Source organism: Camelus dromedarius, chromosome 23, assembly GCF_036321535.1.
Source record: "Camelus dromedarius isolate mCamDro1 chromosome 23, mCamDro1.pat, whole genome shotgun sequence".
Classification (NCBI taxonomy): Eukaryota; Metazoa; Chordata; class Mammalia; order Artiodactyla; family Camelidae; genus Camelus; species Camelus dromedarius.
This window is the reverse complement of record NC_087458.1, coordinates 5,903,140-5,921,500: the sequence shown is the minus strand read 5'-3', so window position 1 is coordinate 5,921,500 and position 18,361 is coordinate 5,903,140. Positions and strand designations below refer to the sequence as shown.

At 53.1% G+C, this 18,361-nt stretch overlaps 1 protein-coding gene across 1 annotated transcript in view; it reads right to left on the bottom strand.

The window, feature by feature from the left end:
• Positions 1-281: 281 nt before the first annotated feature.
• The window catches only part of INTS3 (integrator complex subunit 3), a 33,367-nt gene continuing 15,287 nt past the window's right edge, over positions 282-18,361 (bottom strand). The window contains exons 7-30 of the mRNA XM_010980464.3: positions 17,569-17,713; positions 16,503-16,632; positions 15,098-15,195; positions 13,752-13,943; positions 12,702-12,789; positions 12,131-12,210; positions 11,591-11,682; positions 11,145-11,251; positions 10,311-10,430; positions 9,806-9,935; positions 9,304-9,358; positions 8,970-9,073; positions 8,406-8,450; positions 8,089-8,208; positions 6,577-6,730; positions 5,423-5,491; positions 4,490-4,565; positions 3,964-4,077; positions 3,537-3,585; positions 2,288-2,455; positions 1,899-1,999; positions 1,656-1,728; positions 1,298-1,454; positions 282-1,183 (exon numbers count right to left, since the gene is read on the bottom strand). Of these exons, the coding sequence (XP_010978766.1) occupies positions 1,106-1,183; positions 1,298-1,454; positions 1,656-1,728; positions 1,899-1,999; positions 2,288-2,455; positions 3,537-3,585; positions 3,964-4,077; positions 4,490-4,565; positions 5,423-5,491; positions 6,577-6,730; positions 8,089-8,208; positions 8,406-8,450; positions 8,970-9,073; positions 9,304-9,358; positions 9,806-9,935; positions 10,311-10,430; positions 11,145-11,251; positions 11,591-11,682; positions 12,131-12,210; positions 12,702-12,789; positions 13,752-13,943; positions 15,098-15,195; positions 16,503-16,632; positions 17,569-17,713 (2,545 nt within the window). The 3' untranslated portion in view covers positions 282-1,105. The remainder of the gene's footprint in view (positions 1,184-1,297; positions 1,455-1,655; positions 1,729-1,898; positions 2,000-2,287; positions 2,456-3,536; positions 3,586-3,963; positions 4,078-4,489; positions 4,566-5,422; positions 5,492-6,576; positions 6,731-8,088; positions 8,209-8,405; positions 8,451-8,969; positions 9,074-9,303; positions 9,359-9,805; positions 9,936-10,310; positions 10,431-11,144; positions 11,252-11,590; positions 11,683-12,130; positions 12,211-12,701; positions 12,790-13,751; positions 13,944-15,097; positions 15,196-16,502; positions 16,633-17,568; positions 17,714-18,361) is intronic.

Here is an 18,361-nt window from a genome sequence, read left to right as displayed (position 1 = left end):
TCTGGAAGCCTCTAGTTTCTTGAGACAGGTAAGGACAGAGCCTACTGGGGAGATGGTGCCAGCATCAATTTCTGCCTGGACAGGTCGGTGCCTGGCCCGCACTGCCAGTGGTAGCCAGAAGGATGGGGTGTGGGGGGCGGTGGGCAAACCCAAGCCCCTCCTGGTCCAGGCAAGAAAGGGGCAGGTGGGAAGGGAAAAGGGGAAGCTGTGAAGCAACAAAGAGGGGGTGCCAATTAAATTGAGACCACTTGTACATGCGCAGGGTAGGTGGGGGCAGCAACTCCAGCACAAGAGATTCTGGCTTGTTTTATTGTCATTTAAAAACAACTTTTAAAATGCAATTATCTCTGCCAAAAAAAAGGAAAAAAAAAAAAAAAAAAAGAAGGCAGAATCAAGGAAATGGGACCATTTGACAGTTCTGGGGAGCATGTCTCTGGGACTCCCGGGGCCCTGGGCCAGCTTGAGGTGCCGACCTCAGGCCAACACAAGCCTCCCAGGCACCCGAGGTGGCGCTGTGGCCTCCCTCTCAGGTTTCTTCCCGAACACTTGTGGCATTTGCCCCACGGAGAGGAAAAGGCAGCTGGACCATGTCACAGATTAAATGCCCACTTCATACTGGTGTATGTGGGGCAACTATAAAATGCCTGTTCAGAGCAAACCAAGACCTGAAGGGGGAGGCTGGAAGGGGCACCCACACAGTTTTCACTCTCATCCTAACCTCTCTGGCCAGCTGCCCCTTTGCCATTTCTCCTGTTGAAACAGCTTTTGGGGGACTGGGAGCAGAGGCCAGGGGAGTGGGGAGGGGGCTGAAGACTTCCACCACAGTCCAGGTTTTGTACAGCCTCTGGCTTCAGTGGGAACCCAAGTATCAGTGGGAGCAGCAGTGTGATGGGGCTGGAGGCCCCAGAGAGGAGGGAGGAGGGGCTGGGGGCTGCACGGCAGCTTCTCAGGCTAGGCCAGTGGAGGCAGCTCATCCTTCTCACAGGGTGAGCTTTGGGATGGGGACAGGGTGCTTCCCCTACTATCTCCCCAGCCCCTATTAACCTCTGATTCACCAAGAAGGGGAGGGCAGTCCAACTGGGGGTGGGATGGGGAACATAGGGCCTCAGTCACTATCAGACCCCACTGCAGAGGACCCTTTCCGTTTCCGCTTGGTGGGCTTCGGTTTTGTGTCTTCTTCCTCCTGGAAGAGATTGGTGGGGGAGAAAGCACTAGCCTGGGCAGCTGCTGCCCCAACTCTGCCCGTACCCCGCCCCCCTTTCCTCCTGTGCACGGCTTACACCGCCAGAGCTCTCACCGAGGCACTGCTGGAACCTGACTCTTCCTCAGCGTTGGGGGGCTGTGTGGCATTCTTTCGACTTCGGGGGCTGGACAGAGCTGCTTTTCGCCGGCTCTTGGGCGGCTTGGTGGAAGAGTCCTCATATTCCTCAGCCAGGGAGAAGAGATCACTGAACCTAGGGAGAGAGCAAGCTCTCGAAGGAGAGCGTCCCGGCCCCACGGCCGTCCTCCCATCCTCCACGGTCACCACGCTGCAGTCTCTTATTTGTCTTCAACCCCATTGTCTTGCTGGTCATTAAGTTTGTGTTGCCAGCACCCCCGGTTTCCCCAGGCCTTCTCCCACTACTTCCCAAGGCCAAAAGTGCAAGGAGCCTTACTTCATCTTGTGGGCTTCATCACAGCTCGCCTGGACGTGCTGTAGGGCCTGCAGAATTGGGGTCTGGCTAAAAACTAGACGAAGGAAGGGAGAGCGGGGAAGGAGGAACAGTGAGGTGTCTGGGAGTTTGTTAAATGGTACCCAAGGGTTACTTTCTCCTGCCTCTACCCCACCTGGACCCACGGGTTGTCTGAGCCAGGGCAGCACCCAGCACGCTAGACTCGGAGGGGGCAGGAGAACATACAGTTCTGCTTGGTGTTGGTCAGGTTGAGACGCAGGTTGTCCAGGTGCTCTAGTATCTGCTCCAGAGTTAGCTGGGCCAGCTTGCTGCTGGAACTCCTCAGGCTGTGGGAAGTCACAGGAGCCAGAGTCTGAGCTCGCAGTGAGGGCTCTAGGAGGGCGAGACGCCTGTCCCCACTGGGGTCCCTCCCTAAGACAGAGAAGGGGCTGGGAGCGGCCGGGCAGGGTGAAGGAGGTGTGCCTAAACACGAGGGAGAGGGGAAGGGGCCGCAGTGGTCCTGCTTGCCAGGCAGCTTCACACCACTAGATGTCGCCCACAAGCCAGGCCGGGACCAACGGGACACCAAACGGGACCGCCCTGGGGCCTGGGGCGCCCGCGGGGCTGTGTCCCACCTCTGCCTCTTGCGCGGGAGGCTGTTGTTCTTGATGAGCAGGGACTTGACGTGCTCAGCCAGCAGCTCGTCGTGCTTCATGCACCAGTGCCGCAGGATGCTGGTGGTGAACTGGTCGTCGGGGTGGCAGGGCCGGCTCAGCACCATCTTCACCATCTCCTCACTGGGTCTGGGGGCATGAAGGGGGACACCCTTCTTGCACAGCTGGCCTCAGAACCACTGGGGCTCTCCCACCGACTCTCCCCCCAAACCCCAGCCTCCACACCCCTGCCCCACCCCAAACTCGCTGTAGCTTCCTACTCTCACATCTCTCTCCCTCTTCTCTTTGGGCCAAGGAATGCCTGGTTTCATCCTTTGCAGAAGCCAGGAGACAAGAAGTGAGACTCTTCAGTTTGTGTGGTGGTAGGTGTGTGTGTGTGTGTGCGCGCGCAGGTGTGCTGGGATGGAGGCCCACTGAATCCCCCACTTTGCCCAGAACAGTCAGGAAACGGGCCAGGGAGGCAAAAGAACAAGCATGTGGTGTGTGAACATGCCGCTTCCCACCACTGACTGCCCTACTAGAGCTGTGAGCCACCCTGGTATCTAGCCCAAGGGAGGTATAGAGGAGGGGGCTGGGAGGCCCCCCAAGGCCCCCCAGCCTTCGCACTTCCTTTCGGACACGCTGTACCATTTCTAGTGTCTCAGGCAAAAGAGGAGAAAAGGTGGAAGGAAGGCAAGAAGGTAGGAAGGAAAAGATACACAGCTGTTACCCCGTTTATCTGGGGCTGCTGGAAAACTGCTGCTGGAGGGAGGGGCCTCTGCCTTCTCTCCCTCTACGCTCTGCCCCTGGTAGGGCGCACAGGGGTCCAGCCGGCTCTGCTCTCTGCAGGTTGAGGGAGGGGATGGTGTGTGACCCTTCTACCCTGACCCTTCCTCCTCTCGGAGTAGCCATGTGGTGGCCTCAGGAGTGTGGGGGAGGGGAGCAGGAGTCACCAGGGATTAGAATTGCTGTGGCAGCAGGAAACAGGGATGTCCGGTCCCCACCTCTGAGGGCAGCTCCTGGTGGGCAGGGGGGTAAAGTCGAGAGGAAGCCCAGATCCCAGGGGAGCTGCTTATTTGTAAATCTCTTTGAGGGAAGGGCAGAAGAAGCAGATGTCAACAATAGGGAAAAACATGGCCAGAGGAGCAGCACAGAAGCCCTTTATACCATACGGCAGCATCTCTTGGTGTGTTGGGATTGAGGACTAAAGAACCTGGAGGGTGGAACTCACTTCTCTCTTCGGAGTTGAAGCAGTAGGCAGGACAGGGCCTCTGGGTGCTCTGTGGGGGAGGAGAGAGGCTGTTCAGAGGAATGCGAAATTCCAGGAAGAAATCCTGGCACCTCTCCCATCCCCCAACCAATGGCCACTGGAAGGAGCAAGGATAATCTTCAACAAGAAACCAGGAAAAGCAATTTCCTCCCCTACTCCTGTGAGGTCCCAAGCCACCAGCGCCTGGCCTGGAACCGGCCCGAAGGGCTCAGCTACTCTCAGAGGAGAGGTGACTGACAGGAGCCTGCCTCTCCAAACTTGGCACTTTGGTGGGGAAGGGCGTGGTGGACCTGGGCTCATCTAGAAAGAAGCCCAGAGGCCTAAGGCCTGCCGCAGCCAGACTGCGAGTGTCCTCTCCCCCACGTTCCCTGCCCACATCCCTACTCACCCTTGTACTTGAGGTGCTGCAGGATGGGGATGATGGTCTCCAGGGGGATGTTGTGGGCCAGGAAGAGCTGCCAGGCGCAGTACTGCTCGAAGGTCTCCCAGTCCAGGCTCTGGACTGAAGAGACACATTCATTCATATTCATATTTCCATTCCCTCTCTGTCTCTCTCTCACACACACACACACACAATCCACTGACACCAGCGCCCCAAGCAGGGGTGGTACAGGGCTGGCGACAGCGATCCTAAGTCTACAGATACTTTCCCTTTCCACACAAAGCATATTTCCAAAGGCTTCCTGTAGTTTCTGTATTCCCATCAGCCCCAAGGCCGGAGGGCCAGGAGGAAGTCTTTCCAACTTACAGAGCCAGAAACAGATCTAGAGAGACACTGCCCAGGACCACACAGCAGGGCAGAATGAGGTTCTACCCCATTCTCAGCCCCAGAACCAGCTTTCCAGTTACTAGAAAACACACAGGGCTGCCACCCATCTCTCCTCCCAGAGAACCTCAAGGGTTTGCTCACTTACTGAGTATATTGAGGACTGAGTCTTTTCGAAACATGACCAGGTTCCCCATCATCACATGGCAGACCAGCTCCTGGAGCTGAGGAAGAGGAGGAAGAAGGCAGAACCCATTGGTTCTAATAGGGGCCAGGAGGCTTGTATGGAAGGAGAAGCAAGAGAGCTTATTCGGGGAAAAATCAGAGGAAGTGAAAACCTAGTTTTAAAGGAACAGGGAGGAACTGGCACATGATGGATGCCACGGGCTCTGAAGGATGAAGGGGGCTGGCAAAAGAGCAACAGGCTTCAGTGGTAACCACAGGCCTATCTGGAGTAAAAGCAGTTAAGGAAAACCACCCCTTACATCCTGATGGCAGAGAGAGAACGGGCAACTTCTTTCTCTACTTGGATGTAGTCTGGGCCTCTGAGCCATCCCAGTCTGTGCTGAGGAGGGAAGGGCCCTGGGAGGCTGGACTATAGGTGTGGGTAGGAGAAAAGCAAAAGAAGGACCCTTGACTGCTAAGCTTCCTTTCTTATGGATGGGGCAACTAAGTGGAAAGAAGGAGCACGAAGGGGATCCCAGTTTAGGCCTGAGAATGGACACAAGCAAAGCTTCCTAGGACCTACATGTGATAGCGAGGTCAAAGGGAAATGGTCTGACCATTTTCATTCTGAGCCAAGGGGAAGGCCAGTTGAGAGGTAAAAACAAACAAACAAAAACCCAACCCCCTCGCTTTCCCTGTAGAACAGGAGTGCCCCCGAAATACGGAGAATAAGGGGAACTCCGGGCTGGAATGGCCCAGCCCCAGCCTGCCTCCCTGGGGCTCCACTTCCCCTCCCAGCCTAAGGTGCACACAGCTGCAGCCAGGAGCCGGGTGCACGTCAGCACGGGCTCCTGGTCTGCAGGCTGGCGGGGAGGCAGAGCCCCTCAGGCTCTTGGGATGACAGCTCTCTGCTCACCTGCGCTGAGTCAATAACGGCCACGATCATGTTCAGCAGCTCCCCGCTCCGCAAGGTCTCATCTGGAAACTGGAGGAAAAAGAGGGAAAGTGGAGCAGGAGTCCAGGGTGCACCCCGTAGCTGCTACCTCATGACCCATTCCTTGTCCTTACCGCATGCTCAGGGGATGGCTGGGTTAGCAGACATGGTGTCCTACAGAAGTCCCTAAACAAAGATCCAACAGCTATGAAGCTGGGATTTTAATCTTTTTAAAGAACCCAACTTTTGTTATTTGTGTGTACTCACAGTGAGAGTGTATGTGTGTGTGTAAGGAGAGGAACTGGAACCATCTAGAGACAAAGCTAGAGCTGAAAGAGATTGGACGTGATGGTCAGTTGTGTGTGGAGTGGTGACAGAAGCATTTCCATCTCTGGCAGCAAAGGAATCCAGTCCACACTGCCACTTGCCAAAGAGAAGGTGTACAGAGTGTGTGTGTTTGCGGGGTGTGAGGGTGCGGGGCAGGCAGGGTCCCTTCTGCAGAGGCCAGTTCAGGGAGGGAGCAGGGGAAGAGACTGCCATCTGCTGGGCACCTGCACCCTCCTCCCTCCAGCTTTTGGCTGACATCACAGTTCCTCCGGTCATACACACACCCAGTGCCCTGATTTCCCTCTTCCTGGGAGCTTTCACCACAAGGAGGAAGAGCTGATACCTCCGCCTATGTCCCAGTTCCTAGAGAAGACTGTTAGTGAACCAGGTAAATGAGCGGTGAGTGTCCACTCCTGAGGCCCTGGTCTTTGAGAACCATTAGAGAGAACCAGAGGGTGAGCCACCAGGTGGCAAGAGGGCTTGGGATATGTGAACGTGGGTCTGGCTGGGGGGCCCTGTCCTGGGTCCAGAGGACAGGGCCACAGCAGAGGAGACAAATGTGTAGGCCCAGACCCCAACTCACACCACAGACAAAGCACAGGGTAAGAATTCTGGGGATTTTAAACATTTTTCGATTTGATAAAGAGAGGCATAAGGAGGGGATGGCTGTGGTGGAGGAAGAAAGGGCCTACTGAGGCCAGCAGGGATGGGCAAAGGACAGTCAGGGCTGCGTGCGATGAGAGGACAGTCTCCCACGAGCCCACCTGCACAGCGGCCCCACCCGCGTGGGCGCGGATAAAGGTGCTGACCTCTGTGTAGATGGAGGGTGTGAGGTGGCACAGCAGCCGTACGTCGTCCTCCTGGCAGGCCTTCATGTCCATCATTAAGCAGGTGTGCAGGTCGCCCAGCTGGGTGGCCTGGGCAAACGACTCGTACAGGTTCATCTTCCCTGCGGCGGCTTTGCTGCAAGACCAGTTGGGCCTTAGTCAGCAGCCTGACCCCAGCACCCGGCACCCGGCCTCAAACGTCCCCTAAGTAGACCCTCGCTCCAGAAACCCTCTGCTGCCCTAGATGCCCTGGGCTAATCTGTCCCACGGCCTTTGCCAAGGACTCAGTAGCTTATGGGAACTAGGAGACACTCTTCTTTCTCCTCATCTTTCCACAGCGCTCCAGACAGGGCTCAGACCACATTTAGTGAAGCTACTTCCTGGTGAGAGTCAAGAACAGGAGAGAGAGAGAGAGAGTGCTCAGGTCAGGCCAGAGAAAGCTTTCTCTCCTGCTTTTTGGGCTTTGAGAAATGACAGGAATAACACATGGAGATCACTACCTCACACCATATACAAAACTTAACTGAAAACGGGCCACAGGCCTTAACATAAGAACTAAAACTACGTAACTCTTAGAAGAAAACACAGGAGTAAATCTCATGCCACCAAAAGCACAAGTGATAAAAGTACAGTGGACTCGATCAACATTTCAAAGAATGGCATCAAGAAAGTGAACAGAAAAAAAAAAAGACATGATGGGGAAGGGACAGCTCAGTGGTAGAGTGCTGGCTTATTTAGCATGCGCAAGGTCCTAGGTTCAATCCCTAGTACCGCCATTAAAAAAAAAAAAAGATATAACAATTTGGCAGTTTCTCACAAATTTAAAAATACAAAAATACAGTTAACTTTGGACCCAGCAATTCCACTCCTAGGCATATACTCAGGAAAGTTGAAAACATATGTCTATGCAAAAATCTGTACATGAACTTTCATTAGCAGCTCTATTCACAACAGACAAAATAGTGCAAACAACCCAAATGTTCATCGGTGGCTGAATGGGTAAATAAACTGTGGTATCTCCACACAGTGGAGCATTCCTTGGTCATAAGGAATGAAGTACAGATATACGCGCAAAAAGCATAAACCTTGAAAACGTTAGGCTAAGTGAAAAAAGCCAGTCTTGAAAAAAATCACACATATGACTCCATTTACATGAACTACCCTGTAAACATCTATAGAAATAGAAAAGCAGGTCAGTAGTTGCAGGGGCTGGCTGAAAGGGAGAATGGGGAAGTGACTGCGAACGGGTATGGGGTTTCCTTTCGGGGTGATGAAAATGTTCTAAATTAGACAGTAGTGATAGTGTACAACTGTGTGAATATATTAAACACTAAACCATAAAGCTGTTATTAAACAAACACACACACAAACACACACATACAAGGCCCTGATGACGACAGCCATGGCGGGGCGGGGCGGGGCATCAGTGCATGGCAGGAAGAGGCTCTCCAGGATGCTTCCTGACACTTTCTTAAACATGGAGACCACACCCACCTGGCCCGCAGGTAGTAGAGCAGGTGGTAGCCGATCTTGGGCTGCTTCTGGTACAACTCAGAGAGAAGGTCCAGGAGCAGAGAGAAGCTGCTGTTGTCTTCCTGCATCTGGCACAGGTTCCTGGAGTGGGAGACGGGAGGACAGGAGAGAGCTTTACCTGGGGAAGACTCTCCTGTGGTGCTTCCGGGGGGCATGGCTGCATGGCTGTCTGTGCTCGCTGCGCACCGCCTCCTCCCCGATACCCCAGGACAGAAGCATACGCGCACTGAGAGGGAAGGCGGATGGCACAGCAGCGTCTCCTACAGCTGGATGCTTACCTAAATATTAGGTAGAGAGGCTTTCCCACAGATTCCTCCAAGGACCTACAAAAGGAGGGTGATATGTGAGAGTCCAGGTGAGCGGAGGAAGGCTGGGCTGCAGGCAGGCATTACGGAGGACCAGCTTGAGGCTAGATGCCAGCCTGCTCCTCTACTAACCAAACCTAAGCTTCCTGCTGCCCCAGAGGTTGGCTCACAGAGAAAACATGTTCCTAACATGGAACCACAGTCTGGGTTGTCATCATTGAAAGTTGAGAGGCCTGCCCTTCAGGGAGGTTCCAGGCCAAGGGTCCAATCCCACTGGAAGCAGCAAAGGCTGGGGCCGCTGGGGCGGCAGCAGGGGCAGCTCACTCGGGGAGGGGGCTAGCTCCCTGCCCCGGTGCACTCGGTGTTCAGCAGGCAAAAATAAATCCTCTTTACATGATTGAGTACGTGTGAGAATAAAAACAACGGAAGAGATTATCTTTCTCAACTCCACAGCAAGGTGCCTCTTGGACTCAGGCCGTAAGAGCACATTTCTGGCTCCCTGAGGCCTGCGGGGCGGTCAGGAAGGATGAGCCTTACTCCTCAGTGATCTCCTCCGGCAGCACCTCCCCTCGGAAGTGGGCCTTGAAGAGCTCCTGCAGGCAGGAAGCGAGGACAGACAGCTGCTCCGAGTCAAAGTCTTCCTGGTGGTGAAACAAGGAGGGGAATCAGCACCCAGCCCCAAGCCTCACTGCCACCACTACCCAAAGCCTCTGAACTCATCTGCCTCCACCTCCAGGACCAGCAGGCCCCTCCCCCGTCAGAGGGGACCCATCTCCGAGAGGGGAAGGAGGGAGTCAGCTGCCAGGGGGGCTCTAAGCTGGGCGGCGGCAGACATGCTGCTTCCTCCCTAAGGGGGTGGGTTCCTCCTCACCTCTAGGACCTGGTCCACGATTTCCTGCATGACCTCACACTGGGCCTCTGTATCACTGCAGTGCAGAAGGGAGAGGAAATCTCAGGGACGTAAGTGATAGCAGAGGGCAGGACACACACCCAGCACAGCGTGCACAAGTGCACTCATGTGCACAGAGACAAAACAAAAGAGCTCTGTGGGAATCCGGGCTGCAGTGGGGGGCTTCAGGGCAGAACCAGCTGCTCCCTGGGCAGAGGCCCAGAGAGCAGGGAAACCCCCACAGTCCTGCTCTGGGTCTCAGGCTCTTCTACTCAGAGCCTTGGAGTAAGAACTCGGACACTGAGGGACAAGGCTGCCCCCTCCTAGCCTACGCCTCCCAGCCTAAACTGCAGAAGGCATCTCCCATGCAGCTTCACCTGCTGCTCCACACACACCCACCAACCCCACCAGCCTGCCACCTCAATAAGCACCAGCTGGAAGCCCGGGGCTGGCCCTCCCAAGGTTAAGCAGGGCCGGCACCCACCTCCCCTTCTGCAGCTGGAGCACTTTGTCCCTCAGGGACTCATCCAGCTGGTCGAGGTAAGGGGTGATATCGACCGGCTCCTCCACGACTGTCTCCTTGATTGGGTGGAAGCGAAACTCTCTCTTCTTTCCTGAAGGGAGTGATTTAGGAAAGAAGTCACTTTGCCCAAACACCAGAAGCAGGGACAACCCCTGAATAGTCCGGCCCTCTTCACACGCGCTGGGTGTGCACTGTTTACTCAGAGCTGTGCGTGCCTGAAGCACTTCCCTGAGTGAGTGCGTGTCCGAATCTCGAGAAGCAAACAAGGGCAGGGACCACTCCTTGCTTCCCTCCTGCTTCAGTGCCAAGTGCAGGGCTCTGCACCCTGGCGTCTCCTCCAGTAATCCTGTTAACAAAGCTAACTCAGAGCTGCAAAGGTGACAGAGAGACTGCAGAGAAGCTGCTCCTGCCAACCAGTCCTCTCGGGGTTGACACAAGCCTGGACCACCTTTGCTGCCACCCTCACCTTTGCTGTTGAGATCCTCCTCATCGTCACTGAAGGCTGCCTCTGCATTGTCATAGCAGCTCTCATCCTTGTCTGACATGTGGTTGTCCATCTCCATGGAAACTGGCTCCTCAATTTTGACTTGGAAGTAAAGAAAGACAAGGCACTTGATGGTCTCCTGTGTCCCAGGCTTCTGGGAAGGGGAGACCAGAGGGCAAGCGGGAGAATAACAAGTTCATGCTCTAAATGGAATATGAACCCTGAAGGACAGGCATCTTGTCCTTAACCCTCCAGGGCTTTCAGGGGGATTTTGCCAGGAATGAGAACAGCACAGGACATGACTCCTCTATGCTCAGCTGAGGATCAGCAAGTAGATAAGACCAGGCACGATCCCAAAGGAAGCAGGTGTGTGTGTGTGTGTGTGTGTCTGTATGTGTGTATGTCTGTGTGTGTGTGTGTCTGTGTGTGTCTGTATGTGTGTGCGTCTGTGTGTCTGGAATTGGAAGCAATCTTTGAGACCCAACATGACAAGCTCTCATCAGAGGCCAGGGCCTAGGGTTGGGTGGAGAGATGGGCAAAGCTAAAAGCCTTCTACTCACAGAGAGGAGGTTAGTAAGAGAAAAAATAGGAGTTAAGAGAACAAGAGAGCTCAGTGAAAATCTGGTAAGATTAGATGGAGAGGGGGAGCCAAGGAAGATGACACAAAAATGAGTAAAAGGAAAAACTGAAGTGGACAGTGTCACAGAGGTGGAGCACTGCACAGGGGTGACATCCTAAACAAGGGCTCTGGTCTGAGCGTCCTGGACGTCTCCATCCCGCTTGCGAACTAGGTGATGGAATGGGCGTGTTCCATACCTTCCACAGGTGGGCTGGGCGAACTGCAGAACTCAGGAAACTTCTCCCTCAGCATCGCCCGCAGTTCCTTATCCAATTTCGGGTTGTCAAACAGGGGAGCCAAATGCCTAGCGGGGACGTGAATGAAGGTCAACATCAGAGCTCCTCACTTCTAATGCAACACGGAGTTAAACAGGTCTGAGCCCAACTAGTATAACTGGGCCAGACTCAGATCCTTGGGAAGGGTCACCAGGGCACAGGGAAGCCATCTGTCCCTTTGCAAGAGACAAATTCCTCTAAGACTCAAGAGGACACAAGCCTAGCGGCCTGCAGCGGAGCCAGCACTTTCCACACCTCTCACGGGGTAGGGGGGCAGCAGTGGCACAGCAGCACCTGGATGTCCCTGACCTGGTGTTAAATGAGAAAACAACCCCTCCCTCTGCCCTTCAGACATATTAAGTCCTTACGCCAAGACCCGTTTCTCCACGATGTGATTGAGGGAGGAAAAGACACCCTGCCGCACGTGGCCCTCCAGTGGTGGGTAGAAGTTGGGAATGATCTGGACGGGAAGAAGAGGAGGAAAGAATGAGCACAGGACTCTCCATCCAGAGTGTCCTGCTGAACTAGATCTCAAAAGCTGCTTCGGTTTTAATCAGGAGACGCTGGGGAGCATGGCTGAGGACAGGACTGCAATGTCCCCCGCCGGTCCGGGCTGCTAAAATGGGAGACTCTTACTCGACCTGACTGCTCCCCGAGGAAGCCAGATTCTACCTTAAATCATCCTCCTTGAGTGAGAAACCCCATGGAGACATGGAAAGATCCAACTGGAGACAGTGGGACTATGGAAGGGAAGCTGTTCACTAACTTGGGAGGTAGGACCTATGACCACTTCTGCTGCCACGGTCCAGGGGCACTGGAAAGACCTATTCACTGACCTACAAGGTTAGAAGGTCGCACGCTCAGCTCTGCTCGGGCAGGCGTGGGGAGAAAGGGGCACGGGCACTTACACGGCACATGAAGTCCAGGAGTGTGGCGGTGATGGCTGGGTGGGGCTTCATGGAGTGATGCATGACCAGGATGGCTGGTTCTGGAGAATGTGGAATTAGAGGGTCCACCCACATCAGACAGTTAGTTTCCAGCTCCATAAAACGAGACCTCAATAAATATGAATGGCTCCAGAGAAAGCTGGTCTATCCCCAGACCCCTACTGAGCAGACCCAAAAGCAGACGACCCCCACACGGCCTGTAGCCCTCATCTTCCTTCTGGTCCCCAGCATCAGCTTGGAGGGAGGCAGCAGGAGAGGAAAAGCAGGAGATGGCACAGCCTTTTCCTCCGCCTGGGCCCTCCCCACTCGAAGCCCAAGCTTCAGGCTATGGGGCCAAGGGGGTGGAGTGATCGCTTGGCCTCATCAAAGCACTTTTCCTTCTAGGTCAAGGGAGCACTGACAGGAACAACACAACTGCTCCCAGATAAGCTGCCTCCACTCCACGCTGCCCTGAGAGTTATGGCTGCTATCGCTGAGACAAGGCAGCGGGGCCTGGGGGATGGGGGGGTGCTGCCTGGTCTCGGTCACATACCTATGTTCATAATGCTATCCTTGTCTGGGCTAAAGAACAGCCAATCGTAAAACAAAGCCAGCTTGGCATTAGACGCAGCGACATTTGACTGGAAAAGAAAGAGGAAAAAAGAGGGCTAGTTTCATCAACCAGCTCCCTTCCCTTCAGAAGCCCAAGGCACATTCCAGGGTCCATGTAACTGCTCCATCTACTTGAATTCAGTTTCCAGTGAGACAGGGTGGAAACTCCACAGGGGTGAAGGGCACCCAAATCTGTATGACTGTGAGTACGCCGTGGTCTCACCAACCAAGGGGGCTGGAGATCCGCCTGGGCTCTCACGCATCCAGTAAACACAACCCTGATCCCACAGGGAGAACACCTGGGCCTGGGAGTCCCCTGCTCACGCCTGAGCTGAGATACACTCAAGACTAGCCCCTCAGCTGTCCCTGCTGAGCTCCCCAGGCACATTCCTGAGGGAAAGACCCTTAAGGAATAGCCTGTTGTTGTATCTGAATCAGCACATTCCAAGGACCCAGTCAGAGGTGGGAGGGGGAACCCCGTCAGAAGAGGTCAGAGGGCAGCTAGATGCCAGAGAACAGAATTTCCCACCCCGGGCACAAGGAGGAAACGCTGGGAAGGAAATGGCTCTGTTGCAGATTCACTGTGTTTGAGGAAGGGAAGTATCCAAAGCTGATGCCAAAAGGCATGAAAGTAAGGGTCTAAGAAACACAAACCCTGAATCTGAGAAAGGAGTAATTCAGAGGAATAATCATATATGGTTTCTGGAAGCTAAAAAGAAAGACAGGAATGCCCCAGAAACCCAGGCTTGGGGATTGGCAGTAAAGGCATAGATGAACTTGGTCAACCCCAAACCCAAATGGGAAATAAAGAGTGTAACTAAACTTCCAGAGACAGAAAGGGAGATGGGGCAAAGGCTGAGACATTCAGGAGGAAGAGAGTGAAGAGGTCACGTGGCCCAGAAAGTCAGGAAGAAGCACGGAAATATGGGACACAAGGGAAGAGGGGCCCTTCGTCACCCAGCGGCGTCTGCCCCATGGCCCAGGCCCTCACCGTGCATGTAGTGAGGAGCCAGCCAATGATGGCCCATCGGGGCAAGATATCTGAACTCAGCACCTCATTAGAAGGGTGGACAACCCCACAGATGTAGCGAATGAGGTCACAGCGCAGAGACTGACTGTCTGGGGTTGACAGGTACTGGCGCTGGAACCAATCTTGGTATCGCTTTTGTTGACCAAACCGCACCTAGGGGAAGGGGATGTTAGAAAGAGAAACTTGGAAGGGAGGGTGGGGTCTCTGGGCAGAGGAAAATGAGGACCGGTCAACTCTAGGCTTGACCTAGACCTCAATTTCTTCCCACAGTTTATTCATTAATTCATACTGTCTTTCAAGTCTCTCCTCCTTTGGGAAGACATCCTGATTTAAATCTTCCTTAATCAAAAAAAGAAAATGCTGTTGATGACTCACCACTGACTAGAAGCTTTCTGAGGCTGAATAACCTAACAGGCTCATTATTCAAAGCACACAGACTCTCCAAACCTCCTTGCAGCAATTCCTTCCCCTAAATAGACTCTAAGTGGTTACAACAGCAACACTACCCACAGGGAAAGATCTAGTTTTCCTCTTCTATTCCCCCAATTCAACCAAAACAGAGAGCAGAAAGATTAAAAATTATATATACATCTAGACCAATTCTGTCCAGTAGAACTTTCTGCAATGATGGTGGCTACCGAGCACTTAAAATGTAACTACTCCAACTGAGGTACTAAATTTTAAATTTTATTTAACTTAAACGAATTGGAATTGTAACACGCACTAGTGGCTGCCACATGGGGCAGCCCAGATCCAGACAGTTCTCCTGGATGACTTGGGAAACCGAAAGTTGGCTAGAGCAATGGTTCCCTAACACCAGACTGGCTGAGGAGTTTGCTGCCTGGAAAGTCTGTTAAAAATACATATTCCTCAATCAGATTCTCTGGGAGAGGAAGGTCCAGGAAGATGTATTTTTAACACGTTCCTTAAGCAAGTCTGCCATAATTCAGCCATGTTTGGAAACCAAATGGCCTGACCGCTCCTCCTGAGAGGTCATGGTCCACTCAGAGGAATCGTGAGTTTTCCAGAACGAACACTCTCATTCTACCCCTTCATGGCACACTGCACACTTGTACATTACATGATCTGTACACAACGACTGGTTTAGACAGACTGAAAGCTTCCTAACAGCTGAAACTGTACCTGTCTTACCCAACACTGTACCCCTAGTTCTCAGCACCGCGCCCAATCACGCACTTGACCACCGCTCCACCAGTCAGTAGCCACCAGTAAGACACCCGCAGGCTGAGGCTAGAAGCCCAGCTGGCGCCCGCAGCCTCTCCTCCTACTGCGCTAGGTGAGCTTACCCGGGACGTCATGAAGAGGAGCTTAGTCTCCATGTCTGGGGTTAGACGACATGCTAGGAATTTTCGGGATGTTCTTGACTGAAGAAGCTGTAGGATACCTGAACCAATGTGGAGGGAAAGAGAAAGAGAGAAGACTGAGGACCAGAAGGAACAGAAAGCAGACAGGGAACCTGGGTCAAGTACTGATGGCCAGTGGTCTTTCTCACAGGGAAACTCTAAGCCAAGACCCAGAGAGGTCAAGCTCAGGTACAAGTGGGGGTTGCAACCAGCACCTGCATGACCTGCTCCAACCAACCACCACCCCCAAGACCCAGATATATTCATTCTTCTCATCTACAGAACATCCAGAGCCCCCTACTCACATTGTTCCAGCTGGCAACACGTGGGAAAGTTAGGGGAAGATATGGGAAACCCTAGCCTCTCCTCCTCCTCCCAACGGTCCCATCACTGGGTCCTGGGATCAGTGTGGTTCTGTGGTATAAGCATGAGCTCTGGAGTCAGACAGACCTGGATCCAAATCCTGCCTCTGACACTTACTAGCTGTGTGGCCTTGGGCAAATTACTTAATCCCTTTGAACCTCATTTTCTTTATCTGTAAATATGGAAAGTAAAGTATCTATCTTACAGGGGTCCTGAGGATTAAATGAGTCAGCATACATGTGTCCAGCACACAGCAGGTGCTCAAAACAACTGAATCCATGTTCAACATAAGAGCAGTACAGTACGGTAGAACCAGAGCTTTCTTCTCTTCCTTCCTGACTTCCCAGGTCCTACACTACTGCATTCACATCACATGTGCACATGCGCACACACGTGTGCTGGAGGTGGGGTAGGGAGCAAAGCTGTACCCTTATCGTTCAGATCATAAGCAGGACCCTGGGGAGGGGAAAAGGATATGAAAAGGACCTTGTCGGGGGAAACACACAGAGACTCTTTCTCTTCTCCAAAGAGGATTCTGGCCAAGCTGGATCCTTGGAATTCAGGGGCAAGACTGCTCCTGGGGAGGAGCCTTCGCTTACAGGACTAATTCCAGCCCCTCTGCTGACTCAGTCTCACAAGCTGACCCCTGACTCCCCTGACAGACTCAGGGAAGCTGGGAACTGGTCATCAGCTCACCTCCTGAGGAGCTGCCGGAGAGGAGGAGGAGAATCATAGTTCTCTGCTTCACTTTTTCTTAAATGACAGCTGGAGTCTGCTAAAGAGGGGCTGTCTGGGAACCACGTGAACTGTTCTGTGCCTCTGCCGTTCCCACGTCCAGCTGTGCCGGCGGAGCCTGCCCAGTCCCAGACTTCCTCTATCTGCCAAAGCCTCTCCTATCCACCAACCTCCACCCTCTTGACTCCAGCAGTGTTATCTATCCTGACCTCCCATCTCTCAAGGACAGGATGCGCCAACCCTTACTTACCTGTGAACTGAGGACTCAAGGCCTGAGGATTATGGATAATATCTTTCCAAAGCAGTTCAAATTCGGGTATCCTGGCAACATTCTGAAGTAACCTCACGAGGTCCCGGCCAATCATCAAACATTCCATGAACTAGATGGGGTGGGCAGCGGGAGAGAGGAAAGAGAGGCAGAACACAGACTGCCTACCTCCCATAGGGAGGAAGAAACAACATGCTCAAGGGAGGGAAGGGAAGAGGGTCAAAGGGATTATATAATTTCTTCTGGAACCAAAGGATTGGCTTCTACCTGGTCAGGGAAGTTAGGGGCTGATATTAAGGATGAGAGGTTACTGGAAACTGCAAAAGCCCTGTGGGCTTTCCCATTAATCTGTTGCCCTCTCCTCCCAGAATTGTTTAGATCCAGCTCAAGGGAGACCAGGATTCCAAAAGGATGGGACTAGCAAGTCGAGCCCCAGGCACCTGACCCCAGAACTTGCTCAGTGAAACAGAACATTCTATGGTGATGGAAATGATCTCCATATCTTCTGTCCAGAAAAAGGACACCCATTGTCCACATGTGGCTGATGAGCACTTGAAATGTGTCTAACTCAACTAAGGAACTGAGTTTTAAATTTTCTAATTTTAATCAACTATAATTTAAATTGCCACATGTGGCTAGTGGCTACTGCATCAGAGAACTTAGCTCTAGGATCTGTCTCTCTTGGGAGATCTGACAGTGGACAATTCACAATCCCACTTGACCGTGGCAACTACCCAAGTGGGTAGGTGGGCCAGGATAGCCTCACAGCGGGCACACAAGGCAGCTTATGTCAGTGGTGCTAACAAAAGTGTCCGGGAGGCTAGCCAGGAAAATCCTCAGGATGCCAGCATAACAGGCAACATTTCTAGGAACCAGGACCATTCCACACTGATTTGTTTACCCTTCTGCCCTCATCTGAGAGTGATGAAAAAACAACAGACCTCGAACCAGTTCCATCTCTCCAGCACATCTCTGGGCCCCGGTACTGCACAGAACCTAGAGGTGTCCCATCCTGGGTTTCACTTCCCCACCTTGTTTCTGTCCTCACCCGTTCCCGAAGCAGTGAGATGCAGAAGTCCACCTCCTTTTGCCGCAGGGCCTGGAGCTGGGCGGTCCCATGGTGGTCAACGATGAGGCGGAGGTATGTGTAAACGGCCATGGCAATAAGGATGCTGCTCTTCAGTACCCACTCCCTGCAGGGAGGGAAGACACTGGCACCTGCACTCTGCTGAGACCCGCTCACCCTCCCAATTCGCCCCCGCATTTGGCTCTAGTGCCTCGGAAATGCTTGATTAGTGCTGGGAGTAGGGTTTTTGGTTCCTTAATTGCTTGCTCGTGCTGTCATTATCTATCTTGGACTATCAACTGGTTAAGGTGGGGACAACTTCCTACCATTCTACCAGGTGCCCAATAAAGATAAGTGCTGAATGAAAGCAATCTCTCTGCCACATAACTACTTGGCTTCCAATAAAATAATTTCGTCTGTTGACTCATTCATTTAAACATTAATTGAGTGCCTATCAAGCACTGTGTGAGGTACCAGGGACAGAGATAAACCGTAGCTTCTACCAGACTATGAAGAAAAAGGTTTGTAAGTGTCCCTCAGTCAGCAGTCCTAAAAGTGAGGTCCAAGGACCTCTAGGGATTACCAAGACCCTTTCCGGACCCTGGAGGTTGCAGAACACACTGTGTCAGCTTGTCATTAGCAGCCCACCACGTCACAAACCTGTCCCTGGCTCGCTTTCTAGCCACTGATCCTACTCCCAGACAATGAGTCATCTGCCCTGAATCATAATCTGAAAAAAGGAACATGATTTTGGATGGCAATGTCTGTTTTTCCC